Consider the following 16,338-nt stretch of genomic DNA (forward strand, 5'->3'; position numbering starts at 1 on the left):
ATAAATAATAATAATAAATAAATAAAGTAACAAAATCAATCACAAACTCTTTTTTGATTGGTTGGATTTGTCGTCATGGCTCCGTCATTCACGGAAAGCTCCAGAGCCATCTAGAACTCCCGAAGTCTCGCGATAAAACCGTTGACTTGCGCGTGAACTCCAGCTTTTAACCGTCGCGTGTAGCAGTCAACCGGTCTGCGTCGACTCCGTCAATGGACAACCGAGAGCTATGACATCGAGTTAAACACGACTTTTAGGAATAACAAACACGACCGCGCTTCTCCGTGACTGCTATATTTTTTAAAGGACACTTCTCGCTAGTATTGAGTATTTTAGCCGGACTGTAATCGTGAAGATGTCAGTGGTGGGATTCGATGTGGGCTTCCAGAGCTGTTATGTTGCTGTGGCCCGGGCCGGTGGAATAGAGACCGTGGCGAACGAATACAGCGACCGGTGTACACCGTAAGTCAAATAACGTTACTTTAATTCAGCTTTACACTCTAGTTACTCTTTGTAGCGGCTGTATGTATTGTAAAATTGACCTGTCACAATCCATTCACGAAACTAAGAAGCGTGAGCGTGAACAGAGCGTGTTTCTTCCATCACCAAGTCATTTGATTTGATCTAAATAATGTAAAACTAGTGAAGACATGCTCCCCTTGCCGTGGTATAAGATTAATATTGCCTGTAATTACGATGCTGTGGTGTGCAGGCTCGATTAGGATGATGAATAGTTATTTAGAGAGTATATTTGGCAGCGGTTTTTCATTGAGGGAGAGCGGTTAGCTGCTCGCGACAGCGTGGTGTGACGTCACGACGCCGGCCGCAGGAACATTCTAGCACATTTTAATAAGACCGCTCGGAAACCCGATACACATTACTCCGAATGACATTTCTTCTTAAGTGTATCGTTTAAGCATTAACATGACTTTTATCATGTTATTTAAAATATAAACTGATATTAAATGATAGTTTCTGATGCGCCAAGGAAATGTCTCGAGATAATAGGAATTAATGGAAAGCCATCCGAGATGTAATGAGTTTGTTTCTTCAAGGGGACAGGTTTGGAGAAATGTAGCATTGCATCACTTTGCTCACCTCTGCAGTGAATGGGTGCCGTCAGATTGAGAGTCCAAACAGCTGATTAAAACATCACAATAATCCACAAGACTTCAGTTCATCAGATAATGTCTTGAGAAGTGAAAATCTGCATGATTTAAAAAAAAACAAATTAATCATTAAAACACGTATAACTTCAACATACAAGTCCATAATCAATAAAACTGCTTCCTGGAGTGACAAAGTTGTCTTGTCTGAATCAGGAGAGAAATATGCAAAGATTAAGCACCGTTTGCATGCAAAAACAGTTTAAGCTTTTTTATTGATTATGGGATTTTGGTGCAATGGTTTAAAGTTAAAACGCCTAAATGATGGATTTGTTTTTTTGCAAAAATGCAGATTTTTAATACACAGTACATTAACTGATGGACTGGACGGGTGTGGATTATTGTGATGTTTTTATCAGCTGTTTGGACTCTCGTTCTGACGGCACCCATTCACTGCAGAGCATTCACTGGTGAGCAAGTAATGCAATGCTACGTTTCTCCAAATCTGATGAAGAGACAAACTCATCTACATCTTGGATGGCCTGAGAGTGTGTAAACTTTCAGCAATTTCAGATTTTGTGGTGAGCGATTCTTTTAAGGAGCATGAAGTTAAAGTTTCACGCATAATGAGATCATTTTAAATTGATGTTTATTGATGTTGATGTGTCCTTTTCAGGTCATTCGTGTCATTCGGTCCTCGTAATCGATCGATAGGGGCAGCCGCCAAAAGCCAGGTAAATGGTTATTTATTTGAAATAAGTGAGAAAACGCATTGCGTGGATTGGGAGAAGTTGTAACGGTAATTTCTGTTCTCGTATCAAGTGGTCACAAACTGCAAGAACACCGTGCAGGGTTTTAAGCGATTCCATGGCAGGCCGTTTAGTGACCCGTATGTTCAGGCGGCAAAGTCCAGCCTGGTCTTCGATCTCGCTCAGATGCCGACTGGAAGCACTGGTATCAAGGTAAGACTGATTAAACCGCAGTGATCGGGACAAATAGTCGTCACGTGCGTGTTTCAACAGCTGCTCCGTTCCGTTGTGTGATTCAGATGTGGCTATTTCACCGTGCTTTCTGCTGTCCGTCTCCGCAGGTCATGTATATGGAGGAGGAGAAGGTGTTCAGCATTGAGCAGGTCACTGCCATGCTGCTGTCCAAACTGAAGGAGACCGCTGAAGCTGCGCTCAAGAAACCCGTGGCAGACTGCGTCATCTCTGTACGCCTGTTCTCTCTAAGTATACTTGAAATATCCACTAGAACTGCATAATCCCGTGTGCTCATCTTCAGTAGTAGCTGTGATATATGAGGCCGTCAGTAACCTCATCATATATTATATGCATGATTGCACTTGGGAAAAGGCAGATTTTATTTCCAAATACCGAAAGTAATCGTATGGTGTAAACTGGGTTTACTGAAACTCTAGGACTATTGGCAGATTTTGAAAATTCTGGATTGTTTTATTCTCAGAAATGTAAAATTTATTATTGCCCATATATTAAAATAAGACATACAGTATATAATACTATTGTACTGTGTGCATGCAGTACACTTTTGTGAAGCAATGCATGTGTACATATAAATAAATAAATAAATAAATAAATAGATATAGATAGATACACATAAATGCATATATATATAAATTCTCAAAAATGTAATTTTACATCCATACTCACATAAATGATGATATATATACTAGCAAATCTCAATGCTCGATTGCTCATAACTTTAATCTGCTAGATGCGACTGTAAGGTGTGAATATATAAAGATAGTATATGTAATAACATTATGATTATATATAAAGGTGCTTTGAATACATTTGACTTAATTTGTGGCAAATGTCATTACCTTCACCTTACATCAGCATTTTTTTTTTTTGGATTTTAAATTGAGCATTTCTTTCTTTATTTGACTCTTGCTGTTTGTTCTTCTCTTTTGTTAGTCCGAGTAACATCACCGATGCTATTTTCAGAATATTGCTTTATTGTTCACGTTTAGTGTTTAGCTGTTGTAGTTACTGTGTAATGAATGTGAGTAGTTATTGTTTTTTTGTTGTTCTCGTGCTCTTGCACAGGTTCCCAGCTTCTATACTGATGCTGAGAGACGGTCAGTCATGGATGCTGCACAGATCGCAGGCCTAAACTGCCTCAGACTCATGAATGACACCACAGCAGGTGAAATACTTACGATGGATTTACTTCACACAAAAATGAAACTCCCATCATTGTTTATGCCAGACCTGTCACGTCATATTCTCACTTTCATGTCATGCCAGACCGAACACAAAGAAAAAGATGTGCTGAATATTTGAGCTTTTACTTTTCCAACAAAACAGATATGGATTGCACAGCGTTGGGCCTCCAAAACGGCAAAAATACAAGCAAATAAGTGTTTCCATATGAAGAGTTTAATGTGTTCACGTGTTAACTGTAATTGTAGTTGCACTGGCGTATGGGATCTACAAACAGGACCTGCCTGCTCCGGAGGAGAAGCCCAGGATTGTGGTGTTCGTGGATGTTGGTCACGCTGCTTACCAGGTCTCTGTGTGTGCCTTTAACAAGGGCAAGCTGAAGGTGAGGCTTTTCTCTCTGCATACTATTTTTATGCACATTATTGCACCTTTTCTTAACTGTTAAAATATTAATATTCAGGGCAGGGTTAGCTTATTATTGTTAACTAAATCTAAAACTATTACAACATGTTTGGTAATTGAAATAAACCTACAATAAAATAGAAAATATTAGATGAGAAACATATTTCAGTTTGTTGCCTAAACTGATTTTATTTATTTAATTAATTTATTTATTTTAATTAATTAATTAATTTACTTATTTAAGTTTAAGTTGAAGCATTAAAATTAGTAACTGAAATAAACATAAATAGTAATATTTAAATAAACAAAAGCCAATAAAAATTACAAAAGCACATAACAAAATTACAAAATTGTACTAACATTAAAATAAAAACAGTAAGTATAGACCCCTTAATCGCCTACGTCACTGTGACGTCACCGCTCTAGCTGGAGGCAAAACATAAGGAAGAACTCATAGCAGGCGCGCTAAAAGTCTGAGGTTTTGACTTTAAAATGTCGTCTTGTTGTGTTTTTGGCTGGCAGAATAAAAGGAACAGCACTTTTGGTTCAAAACTAAAGTTTCACCGGATCCCGGCCGACATTCCTTCACAGAAATCAAGAAGACAATTGTGGTTGAATGCAATACGGCGTACAGACTAGACAGAGACGATCATAAATAATGCTCGTGTTTGCAGAGCACACTTCATATTAGGTAAAATAATCTATGCATATGTACTGCTGTGTTGGTTTTATCTAGTACAAATCAGCAAGTTTCTGTTTTATAGGTGAAAAGTTGCCAACCTTCAGCGCACTAGCTAGCTTAAATGTTAAACAAACATACCACCCGAAAGTAATTCATATGTTGTCTAGGAAATATCCAAAACCTGGTTAAAATGTTTCCAATGAGAACAAGATACAAGAACTACACCAGGCTTAGCTAAAAATAAATAAATAAATAAATTAGGCTACTGTAATGTTATCCACTCGTCATTATATTTTGGTCAGATAAACCAGTTTGGTCAGTGAACTGAGTGATCAACTGAATTAATTGATAAATGTATGCTAACTCCCACTTTTTTCATTATTATATTTTTTTTTGTCACGGTCCCGCAGAGTCAGTGACTGTACATATTCGGACAGTTCCGAACCTTCTTCTGCATCCATGTTTAATAAATCCCTCCTAAAACGTGCTAGTTTACGCTTGTCTACATTGCGTCCGCATTCCTCTTTTTGCCTCCATCTAAGCCCCGCCCACCCAAAGACATTGCAATGTTTACAAACTTTTAAGGGGTCTATATAAATAAAGCTTATAAACATTAACAAAATATAATGATATATATATATGATACAAAAATAATGTGAATTTAGATATTACATTTACATATGCATAGATTACATATATGTGTGTGTGTTTAAATACTGGACTACACAGGCATCTCGACTGTATTATGGATAACTTTCTAAACACTATTGAGAAAATATTTTTTTTCTAATGTTTAGATTTTTATTTAGAGACATGCTTATTTAAATTTTTTTTTCTTTTTTTTTCTTTTTTTTTTTTTTCTAGCATCATTAAATCCCTTAAAATATTAAATAATTAATATATTTGAGACAAAATATAGTTCCATTCATTTCATGAGGGGAAAAAAAGTTACACTTATTGTCTTCAGTCTGTTTTGACCGCGAAGGATCGCAAGTGAACTAAATTAGGAAAACCCAAGGGTTAAAGCACTGATTTTGTAACAAATTCAACAATACATTTCATAAACAATTATGAAACAGTTGCACTCCAGATTGTTGGCCACTAGCTATGTTTCCATTCAGAAATGTGAATTTAACTTATGCGCAAAACTGGAACATCGCATAAAACATTTGCGAATAACCAACGAGCCAAAGAAAACAAAATCGTCACTTCCTGATAAACTGGCACTAAATATCAGAGTCGTGTAAGACAGTTATACAGAAATAGGCCTACTTTGAGACTTTGCTCAGGCATTGCAGAACGACCAAAACAACGTTTCAGATTCTGTGCAGTGAGATTGGTCCACGGGTTAGTCACGTTATTTTATTTATCATTCTTTAAATGCGCATTTTCAGAATTTATGGGCATCTCGAGTTTCCAAGATGCCAGAGTTTCCGTTTTTTTTTTATGCGATATTTCAAAATGCACATAAAAATAGGTGGATGGAAACATAGCTACTGTACACATGCATGTCTTTTGTCCAGTGCCATGAGTTTTCTTTTCTTAAGATGAGCTGTTAAGTCAAAACCATTTAAGCTTAAAGGGTTAGTTCACCCAAAATGGAAATTCTGTCATTAATTACTCACCCTCATTTTGTTCCAAACCCGCAAGACCTTCGTTCATCTTCTGAACACAAATTAAGATATTTTTTAAGACATTTGATAGCTTTTTGACTCTCCCATAGACAGTAATGCAACTGAAATATTCCCAGACACAGAAACGTAGTAAGGACATCGATAAAACAGATATCAGTAGCTCAACTTCACTTTTGTGAAGCTATGACAATACGTCTTTGTGTGCAAAGAAAACAAAAATAACGACTTCCTTCAACAATTCTTCTCCCCCGTTTTTGAAGAGTACCCAACAGTGAAATTTACGTAATCAGCGTTGTTTACGCTTAGGGGAAAGTGTGCGTATGCGTTGTGATACTCTCAAAAATGGTGGAAGACAGTAACTCAGGGGAGAAGAATAGTTGAAGAAAGTCATTATTTTAGTTTTCTTTGCACACAAAGTGTCTTCTCGTAGCTTCGCAAAATTGTAGTTGTAGTCACATGGACTGTTTTATCGATGTATTTACTAAGTTTTTGGACCTTGAAACAATTTGTAGTTGCGTTGCTGTCTATGGAGGGTCAGAGAGCTCTTAAAATTCATCAACAAAATCTTAATTCGTGTTCTGAAGATGAACGAAGGTCTTACAGGTTTGGAACGACACGAGGGTGAGCAATTAATGACAGAATTTTCATTTTGGGGTGAACTAACCCTTTAAGAAACTGTTTTTAAAATGCAAAGTTTTGTACATGATTCTATTGGATAGCAACAGTTTGTCCCTCAATGCTTCTGTTGGCTGATTAACGTAGGTTCTGGGTTCTGCGTTTGACCCCGAGCTGGGCGGTAAAGACTTCGACGAGGTGCTGGTCAAGCACTTCTGTGAGGAATTTGCGCAGAAGTACAAGCTGGACGTGCGCTCGAAGCCCCGCGCTCTGGTGCGGCTCTACCAGGAGTGTGAGAAACTGAAGAAACTCATGAGCGCCAACTCCTCGGACCTGCCGCTCAACATCGAATGCTTCATGAATGACATCGACGTCTCGGGCACATTCAACAGGTGAGTGACCGCATGCCAACAGCTAAACCGGGCGCTCGATGTCAGCGGTGTGAATTAGGCACTGAGCCGTGATGGGGAAGTGTTTGTGTGTTATGATGTCAGCGGGTTGATTCGTTAAAATACCACGTCTAATAATATCTTGATGACTCTCTTGTTCCAGAGCCAAGTTTGAGGAGTCCTGTGCAGATCTGCTGGACAAGGTGGAGGCTCCGCTGCGCAGCATCATGGAACAGACCAGTGAGTACAAGCGCTCGTGCTTCTAGCAGCGTGTCTTTCCCGTCAAACAGTGATGCAACAGTGGTGGTGGTTTTCCCCTCCTATAACCAGGGCTGAAGAAAGACGACATCTATGCAGTGGAGATCATAGGTGGCGCCTCCAGGATTCCAGCCATCAAAGAGAGAATCAGCAAATATTTCGGAAAGGAGCTGAGCACGACGTTGAACGCCGACGAGGCTGTGGCCAGAGGATGTGCACTGCAGGTTAGTTCTTGGACATTAACTTATTAATGGCAAATGCTGATATTTTAGAGAGCAGGGTGGCCCATGGCTGATATAAAGTGGATATCTATCACACTATTTAAAAGGGTTGTTTCCTTTGTCTTTGGTGTTTCAAGCTGTTTGTGCATATATAAGATCCATAAAGTTGTAAAGATTAAAGTCTTAAACCCAAAGAGATATTCTTTCTGAAAGTTAAGACTCATCCATGCCTTCCTAAAACGCCTCGTTTAAACACACCTCCACATGTCTTCGTCACTGTGTGGGAAGATTTGCATAACATCGCACAAATGTTTATGCAAAGAAAGAAGGCGTAACTTTTATTCTCGCTGTAGTATTGTCGTCATGTCGTGAAGACGCTGTGTGTTTCCAAATATGGTAAGAAGTGTAACATTTCTGTCACATGCTGGAAGTATTCGGCCAATCACAACGCACTGGATAGCTGGCTAATCAGAGCACACCTCACTTTTCTTTGTAAAAATCAACGCGTTTCAGAAGGCCGGGCAGAGAGAAGCAACAATAATGTACAGTATGTGGAAAATAATGTTTATTGGACCTTAAACTGCATAAACAAATTGCATTACACCAAATACACAAAATAATGTTTGACATCATTTGACCCCTTTAATTTAATTAAAAGACCGTAATCACAATGTATAGCAACTGAAGCAATTTAATTTATATATTTTTACATTATATTTGCTATATTGTATAATTGGAATTCTTGCCTAATAAAATCAGTCATAATAAATAAATGTCATTTCTTAGTTTAAGTATTTATTTATTGCTCCTTATTACGGAATCCAGAAAAATCAAAACGGAAAAAAACTGTATTTTGTTAAAAATAAAACTGATTTCACAGGGCCCTAATCTACCAAATGTGTGACTCTGTAACCACAGAGTTGTGATAATAGTGACTTCCTGTGATAATGTGTACCAGCAGTTTTTTTTCATATTGTTTTGCATACAGAGCTCATTTTTCTGCTGCTTCTCACAATAACAGCCTACAGTGTTTCTTAGTGTTGCAAACAAATCTTTATTGTTCCTCAGTGTGCAATCCTGTCACCCGCCTTCAAAGTGCGCGAGTTCTCCATCACAGACGTGGTTCCCTACCCCATCTCTCTGAAGTGGACCTCAGCGGCTGACGAAGGCATCAGGTGCGTTCTTGGTTCTCTGTGTGTCATGATTAACTCTCTTAGTTCACTCTCTTAATAGTCACATTATATCTTGCTCTGCAGTGATTGCGAAGTTTTCCCGAAGAACCATGCCGCACCCTTCTCTAAAGTGTTGACTTTCTACCGGAGGGAGCCTTTCTCTTTGGAGGCCTACTATAGTAATCCCAAAGAGCTGCCGTATCCTGATCCTACCATAGGTATGTTGGGAATGCTTCTTTGCTTTGCTTAATTGGAATTTAGCACACAAACATTGCATTTTATATTAACATAACTGTCCACAGGCCAGTTTAACATCCTGAAGGTGGTGCCGCAGCCATCTGGCGAGAGCTCCAAGGTGAAGGTGAAGGTGCGTGTGAATGTGCACGGGGTCTTCAGTGTGTCCGGCGCCTCCCTGGTGGAGGTTGTGAAATCTGCAGAAGGAGAGGAACCCATGGAGACAGACACTCCAGCCAAAGAGGATGAGGTAAGGTCATCCCTAATGGTTTTGTGTATCCCATGACATCAGGGGATCCATTGAGCACAGAGCAGTTGGTTTAAAAAAAAAAAAAAAAAAACTAGATTTTACTTGTTTTGAGAGCCTTATTATAAATGTAAATGTGGAAGTGAATCCCTTTTACTGTTGTTCTGTGTGTGTACAGAATACAGGAGTCACTTCTGAAATGAATACTGAATAGCCAAAGTGTATCTGGAAGAGTTGATTGCAAATTTCTCTCACAATTTAGATTTCTTTCCTCAAAATTTCAAATGCAGTTTTTCTTTCTTTCTTTGAATTCAGAAGTGTGAGGGGAAAAAGGTCGGAATTGTGAGCCTAAAAAGTTGCAATTGCCGTTTTTATTTACTTTTTATTCTGTGGTGTAAATAAGCCTGCATGCATTTACGCTTGTGAGATGCAAAAACAAGTTTCTAAAATCATTCAAAATTGGTAGCAGCTACTTTTTGCTCCGTACACATGCTAAACGATGAGTTTTGAGTGTGTTTGTGACCAAAGACCCTGTGAACATTGATTATATTTGCTCCTTAAAGAACAAGATGCAAGTGGATCAAGAAGCACAGAAGGCTCAAGGTGATGATCAGAAAGAACATGCAGAAAAGAAATCAGACACTGAAGACATGGAGGTGTGTGAAAACACTTGCACACCAACACCAGATATACAACATTTCAGCAAAATACAAATGTATTTAAAAGCATGCATTTCCAACTGCAGCCTGCTTGTTGTGCATCTAAAAATAGAGTCATGCTATTGAGTAAACAGAGATATGGTGCATTGGATTACTGCATCACTTCACCTGTTTAATGGTAAAACATAGTCATATTGGACACAATTTGACATCGAAGACAAAGATATGAGAGTATTTCACCTCCTTGAAACCCACCACTTCTCCACAACACCTAATGTTTGCAATGGAAAAAGGGCTAATTCTCTGTGACTACTTTTAGACTTCAGAAGACAACAAACAGGAGGAGAAGAAGAATGAACCACAAGCCAAGAAAGCCAAAGTGAAGACGAAGACGGTGGATCTGCCCATCGAGAACAGCCTGCACTGGCAGCTGGCCACTGAAGCGCTCAATCTGTTCGTGGAGAACGAGGTACATCACGATAAACCACACCACAGCGATCAGCTTCTCTGATTAGTGTTCTGTAGGAGAAGCTACAGCTGCACAATTCAGGATCAACTGAGAATCACTTTTTTTTTTGTTTTAAAACGGGGATCACGATTCTCCCACGTTTCTGAGCTAAACAAAATAATGTGTAATTTATTAATTGCTGCAGTCTATTAAATGTTGAAGACAATATTTAAGAAGAAAGTGAATGATTCACTCAAATACTGGATGAATCAGCCTTTTGAACAAATTTCTAGAATAAATGATTCAATGACAAATCATTTTTTTTTGACAGCCAATTGTTGCAATCAAGTAGTGAAATGATGTAATCAACACAAGTCCCAAATACTTTCAAAAGGTGATTTGCTCTATTTTGATGGTTACAACAGAAACAAATGACCACACAGTATCCTATAATCTCTTCTAAGTAGAGAAAAAAGACACAAAAAAACCAAAAAAACTAAATAAACAATAAAAAGCAGAATGTCACGGAATTTGTCAAATTTTTAATGAATTAATAAAAAGTAGGTCATTACACTTAAATCAAATTGTGATATGGACTAGTATCTGTAAATATTAAGCCGCAAAAGAAGATTTAAATATGAATCCTGCATGATCTGTGTGTCTCTGTTAATGAATGACGCAGACGTGCGGTTTTGTTTATTACACACATATGGAAGCGTCTGCCGTCTCACTAAAGGAGGACGTAAACACATGAAGAACATCTCCAGAATTGCTCTGAGAGTCACTTCATGAGGATTTGACCGTTTGATTTGAGTAAAACTAGCATCATATCACATACACAGAACTGTAAAGGTATTCACGGCAACCCTTCAAAATAAAAGTCCGGTTTGATTTGAAGACATTGTGCCTATTACTATTTTTCAGTAGAATGTACATATCCTACTACTACTACTACTAAAATGAAACAGATTATTTTTTAAGGAATAATCACACAACATTTCTTCCATGTTTTAATTTTAAAATTAAATCCCCTTTGTTTGCCAAAAAATAAAGTTTACTTAATTTTCAATAATTAAAAGATAAATAAAATAAACGTTTTAAGCCTTCATTTGATAACCAGAAAAATTTAAATAGACAACACAGAATTTTACTTTGTCTTCTTTAAGAAAGAAATGAATAAATTAAGTTGTTTTATGCATTAAAATAATTAGACATGCTAAAACAGAATTTGGTAACAATAAAAAAATATGGTGAGAAAAAAGTAAAACATTTCAATAGGGCCTTAAAGGTAAGTTTTGTTAAACTTTTAATAAACTGATGTGAAAATGAATGTTTCATTATTTTAATTAATTAGACATGCTTTTTGATTAATACATTTTAATTTAACTATTAAAAAGGAGTCAAGAAAAATTAAAACGGAAAAAAATGAATCCAAAAAAATACAAACGGAATTTAGGAAAAAATAAAACTATTTATATGCCAACTATAAACCTTTATCCCAGTAATACTGTGATTATTTGAATGATTGTAAGACAGTGTGGTTGAAAAGGCTTTTTATGAATGTAATTGATGATGATTTGAATAGTCTTTAATAGACACAAGCAAATTGTCATTTATTATATATTTTCTGTTTTCCATTTTTTTATATCAACATCATAAAATGCATTAAACATTACATAACACTACAGTTTCCCAAACTGTGCTTAATGTAAGAACTGCAGTGAGTTTATGAAAAAAACATTTGAACACTTCTAAAAGGTGCAGGTGTCTTTTCTAGAGTTGGTTTCTGACGTTGTGTTTTCTTGGCTGTAGGGGAAGATGATCATGCAGGATAAGCTGGAGAAAGAAAGAAACGATGCCAAGAACTACGTGGAGGAATATGTTTATGAAATGAGAGACAAACTGCACGGAGTGCTGGAGAACTTTGTCAGCGAGGCTGTGAGTGTCTACATTCGTAAAGATAGCTGTGCTTCTAAAGTGATGGTTTTCATCAAGCAGTGTCTTTCGATGCAGGATCGGGATTCTTTCTCCCTGAAGCTGGAGGACACTGAAAACTGGTTGTATGAAGAAGGAGAGGACCAGCAGAAGCAAGTGTACATCGATAAACTGGCCGAGTTGAAGGTAGATGATAGAAATTTGAAATTTGAAACTGTTGCCCATTAAAAAGAATAAAAAAATGAACCGATATCGTTTGCTCATAGAAACTTGGAGAGCCGATTCTAAACCGATACATGGAGGCAGAGGAGCGGCCAAAAGCTCTGGATGAGCTCGGACGGCAAATCCAGCAGTACATGAAGGTCGTCGAGGCTTATAAGGCCAAGGTAGTCAAGGCACATTTATTTATATAGCGTTTATATATACATTCCAGATTGGATGAATCACACTTCTGCTATCTCTTATCTCAGGATGAGCTGTATGATCATTTGGATGAGCTGGAGATGACGAAGGTGGAAAAGCAGGTGAATGAAACCATGACCTGGATGAACAACAATATGAATCTGCAGAGCAAACAGAGTCTCAGCCAGGACCCTGTGGTTAAAGCCCAAGAGATTCAGGCCAAAACAAAGGTACCATCCTCACCAGTGTTTTAATAATCAACACCTGCGAAGGGCTAGTTAAATATAACATCATGTAAAAGTTAAATAATTTGATCAAACTTTGAAGATCGTGAGGAGAGACTGATCAAACTACATTTTATAAAAATGACCCGTCAAGTTCCAGATCAGACGACTGCAACTAATCACAACAACAACACACATAAAAAAAAAAAAAAAATAACAGAAAAAAATAAAAAAATTTAAAATATTCAAATTAAGGACGGGAGAATCGTAGAATGTGTGTTCAAAATGCTTTTTGTGTAGTTCATTACACTTACTTTAAGAGACTGATGTGTTTGGCTTTTCAAAAATGTAACATTTACTGTTGAAACTCGTTAACTTTTGTAAATTAAGTACATTTCTTGCCTGGAAATGAGCTGTTTTGATGCACAAGTTGTTTTTATTATCTCTTATAAACAAAAAGCTTTTATTTAAACCCATGAATATGCAGATCCTGCTGTAAATCATATTGAAAAAACACTTTAAAACTTGTTTCATTATTACCCCTTAGCAGATTTGTGTCCCTGGAGCACAAAAGCAGTCTTAAGTCTCTGGGGTATATTTGTAGCAACAGCTAAAAATACATTATATGGGTCAAAATTATCTATTTCTTTTATGCTAAAAATCATTAGGATGTTAAGTAAAGATCATGTTCCATGAAGATATTTTGAGTAAATTTCCTACTGTAAATATATTAAAACTTACAACTTGAGTAATATGCATTGCTAAGAACTTCATTTGGACAACTTTAAAGATGATTTTCTCAGTATTTAGATTTTTTTGCACCCTCAGATTCCAGATTTTCAAATAGTTGTGTATCAACCAAATATTGTCAGTTTTTTGACACTCAAGACTGGTTTTGTGCTCCAGGGTCACATATATGTCCTCTTGAGAACTGAATCTTCTGACTGTGTGTCGTCTTCATTACACAGGAGCTGTATTCTGCTTGCAATCACATCGTCACTAAACCCAAGCCCAAAGTGGAGCCTCCCAAGGAGGAGACGCCGGCCGAACAGAACGGCCCTGTGAACGGACAGGAGGGTACAGAGGCCCAGACGGGCAACCCAGAGAAGGGCCAAGCCGCCCCAGAAAACACAGAGGCCAAGCTTCCCGAAATGGACATCGATTAAGTTCATTCGGCTATGTGCTGCGTCCACACAAGCCTCTCTCACGCCTCTTATATGCCTCTGAGTTTGGATTCAGAAACAAGAAAAAACAAAAAACACTGATTTTGGTGAAGCAGGCTGCCAGTTCGGTTCTCTTGCTGTCGGTGGCATGTTTCTTTTTCTTTCTGTCTTTCTTTCTTGCTGTTTAAAACAGGATACATAGAGATCCAATCTCCCTTTGTTTCTTCAAACAGGAAAAAACATGTTATAGGTATTGGACGAGAACCTGTCTGTCGCTTTTTTTATTTATTTATTTTTTAAATATCCACAGTTCCAGTTTCCTGAAAAGAAGGCGGGCGTGATCACCAAGTGGGACGGACTGGTTTAGTGCGGATAACACGTTTCTGTTCTGATCTACTGTTTGGGGAGTTTATTAGCATTGAAGATTTGTTGCACAGACTAACTTCACAAGTGAAGTTTCTAACTACCAGATCTTGGTGAAGAAGCACTGAACATTTTCTGGAGGCAGAGGCATGAGCTGCACTGTGTGTCCAAGTAGAGATGAGTTACTGTTGCGCAGCATTTCGTTGTGAAAGGTGCGTCATTCTGTGTGTTTGCCCTGTTTGTTTGTTTTCCTTTTCTACTCTGCAGCCTGTTTGAATGATGGAGACTAATTTGGTGTCCATTCCAGTCACAAATGATGAGAATTATGAGAATAAATTCATTTTGGTATATAGTCGGAACAATTTATTGGAATCATCAGGTATTCTGAACATCGCATCTGAAAAAAGAAAAAAAAAAAAAGATAGGATTAAATGCATGAAATGTCAACAGGTATATACATTATAAAAATTACTACCCAGTCCAAAAGTATGCATCATAAGCAGTCAAATATACAGTGTACTGTCAATGTCTGTGTATTAAATTATCAGAAGTCTGACAGTAAAAGGTCTGTTCTGCACTATGAAACTGTGTTTCAGTGACCAGTATCTAGAACTGATAGAAAGGTGACCAGAGGCCAATACAATGTAGAAACCCCGCCCTCTGCACGTTTGAGTGCCACACCCACATCTCAACATCCAATCAACAACCAACGGATGGAACCGAGACCCCGCCCTTCAGTAATCCGTTAGTTTGTCTGATGTGTATCAAGTTGCTGAATAGACTTCCACAAACCCAGAATTAAACACTTCTAAAGCTTGTAAATGTGGCATTTTAACAATCAGATCATTACTGTTCAGAAGGGATTTCAAAAAATAGTATTCCATATTCTGAAAGCTTGCATATTGCTTGATAAAGCGTATTGAAATATAAAAATGACTTGAGATGAAAGAAAATGCTTGTGTTTTTGAAGATCAGTGCTGGGTAGATTACTTACAAATTGTACAGAATGTTACTGATTACAGATTATATGATGAAAAATGTAGTTAGTAACGTAATGAGTTTCTCATTTTAAGTCATGTATTCTGACTACTTTTTAGATTACTTTTTTATCTGACTTGTTTTAAACATTATTAAACGTAACATTGATATAAAAAAAACAAAGAGAAAGTATATTTGTTTTTTGGAATCAACATCATAAAATGTGTTACACATGACATCACACAGTGTAAGCTGAAGCTGAAGAGCAGCCCTGGGTTTGTTTGTGTTCTGCTGTCATTTTTTTTTGCAGGTCTAAAATATTTTTGACAGAGTTTTGTTATCAATTATTATTGACTTTTTTAATTTGCAAACTTTTATTTTGTAATTACTATAAAAAAAAAAATTTTCTCAAGCTCGGTATGTGTTAAATACAAAAGGCACAGATGTAACTCCATACTGGGCTTACAGTTTGCAAGATAAGTTTTTAGGCATAATAAAAATTAAATTAAAATTAAATTAACAATAATAATAGATAATAATAATAGGTAGCGTAATAAAAATTCATCCAATCAAAAAGAAGCACATTTAAGTTTAATAATAAATAAATAATAATAAAATGTAGCAGGCACTGTAAAAAAAAAAAAGTTACTCCTGTAATATAATAACAGATATTAAACGCTTTTGTTACTCTGATTCTAAATATGTAGGCGTTGCCTAGTTACGTTCCTCAAGCGCTCATCTATTTAATTAGTTGACCACGCCCACTTTAACGGCGGCAGCACGTGAGGTGTCAGTTGGGTTTGTTTGTGCGATCGCAGGGCAATGATTCGGTTCCTCAAGTAACGTTATGATTGTTAGGAAAGCGTCAAGTGGAAAAAACACCGCGCGCAACGTGACGCCAATGAGAGCTGCCCCGTCCCACAGTATGAAGCGTTTCACATCTAATTCTGCGTTAATTAGCGACTCGTTATCATTGTCATATTTTAACCCCTAGATTTTCAAAGGCACGGGGCTAAACGC

The 16,338-nt window shown here is 37.3% G+C and overlaps 1 protein-coding gene across 1 annotated transcript; it reads left to right on the forward strand.

The window, feature by feature from the left end:
* The first annotated feature begins 150 nt into the window (after positions 1–150).
* On the forward strand, positions 151–14,692 carry LOC109108189 (heat shock 70 kDa protein 4-like). Its single transcript, XM_042747592.1, has 19 exons — positions 151–462; positions 1,783–1,840; positions 1,928–2,068; positions 2,197–2,319; positions 3,176–3,275; positions 3,541–3,674; positions 6,773–7,017; positions 7,178–7,254; positions 7,345–7,496; positions 8,562–8,668; positions 8,750–8,883; positions 8,968–9,149; positions 9,710–9,802; positions 10,125–10,274; positions 12,066–12,191; positions 12,267–12,374; positions 12,455–12,574; positions 12,659–12,820; positions 13,783–14,692. The coding sequence occupies exons 1-19, from the start codon at positions 356–358 to the stop codon at positions 13,978–13,980; spliced, it is 2,517 nt and encodes an 838-aa protein (XP_042603526.1). The 5' UTR covers positions 151–355; the 3' UTR covers positions 13,981–14,692.
* Positions 14,693–16,338: the final 1,646 nt, after the last annotated feature.

The sequence above is a fragment of the Cyprinus carpio genome, chromosome B21, assembly GCF_018340385.1.
Source record: "Cyprinus carpio isolate SPL01 chromosome B21, ASM1834038v1, whole genome shotgun sequence".
Lineage (NCBI taxonomy): Eukaryota > Metazoa > Chordata > Actinopteri > Cypriniformes > Cyprinidae > Cyprinus > Cyprinus carpio.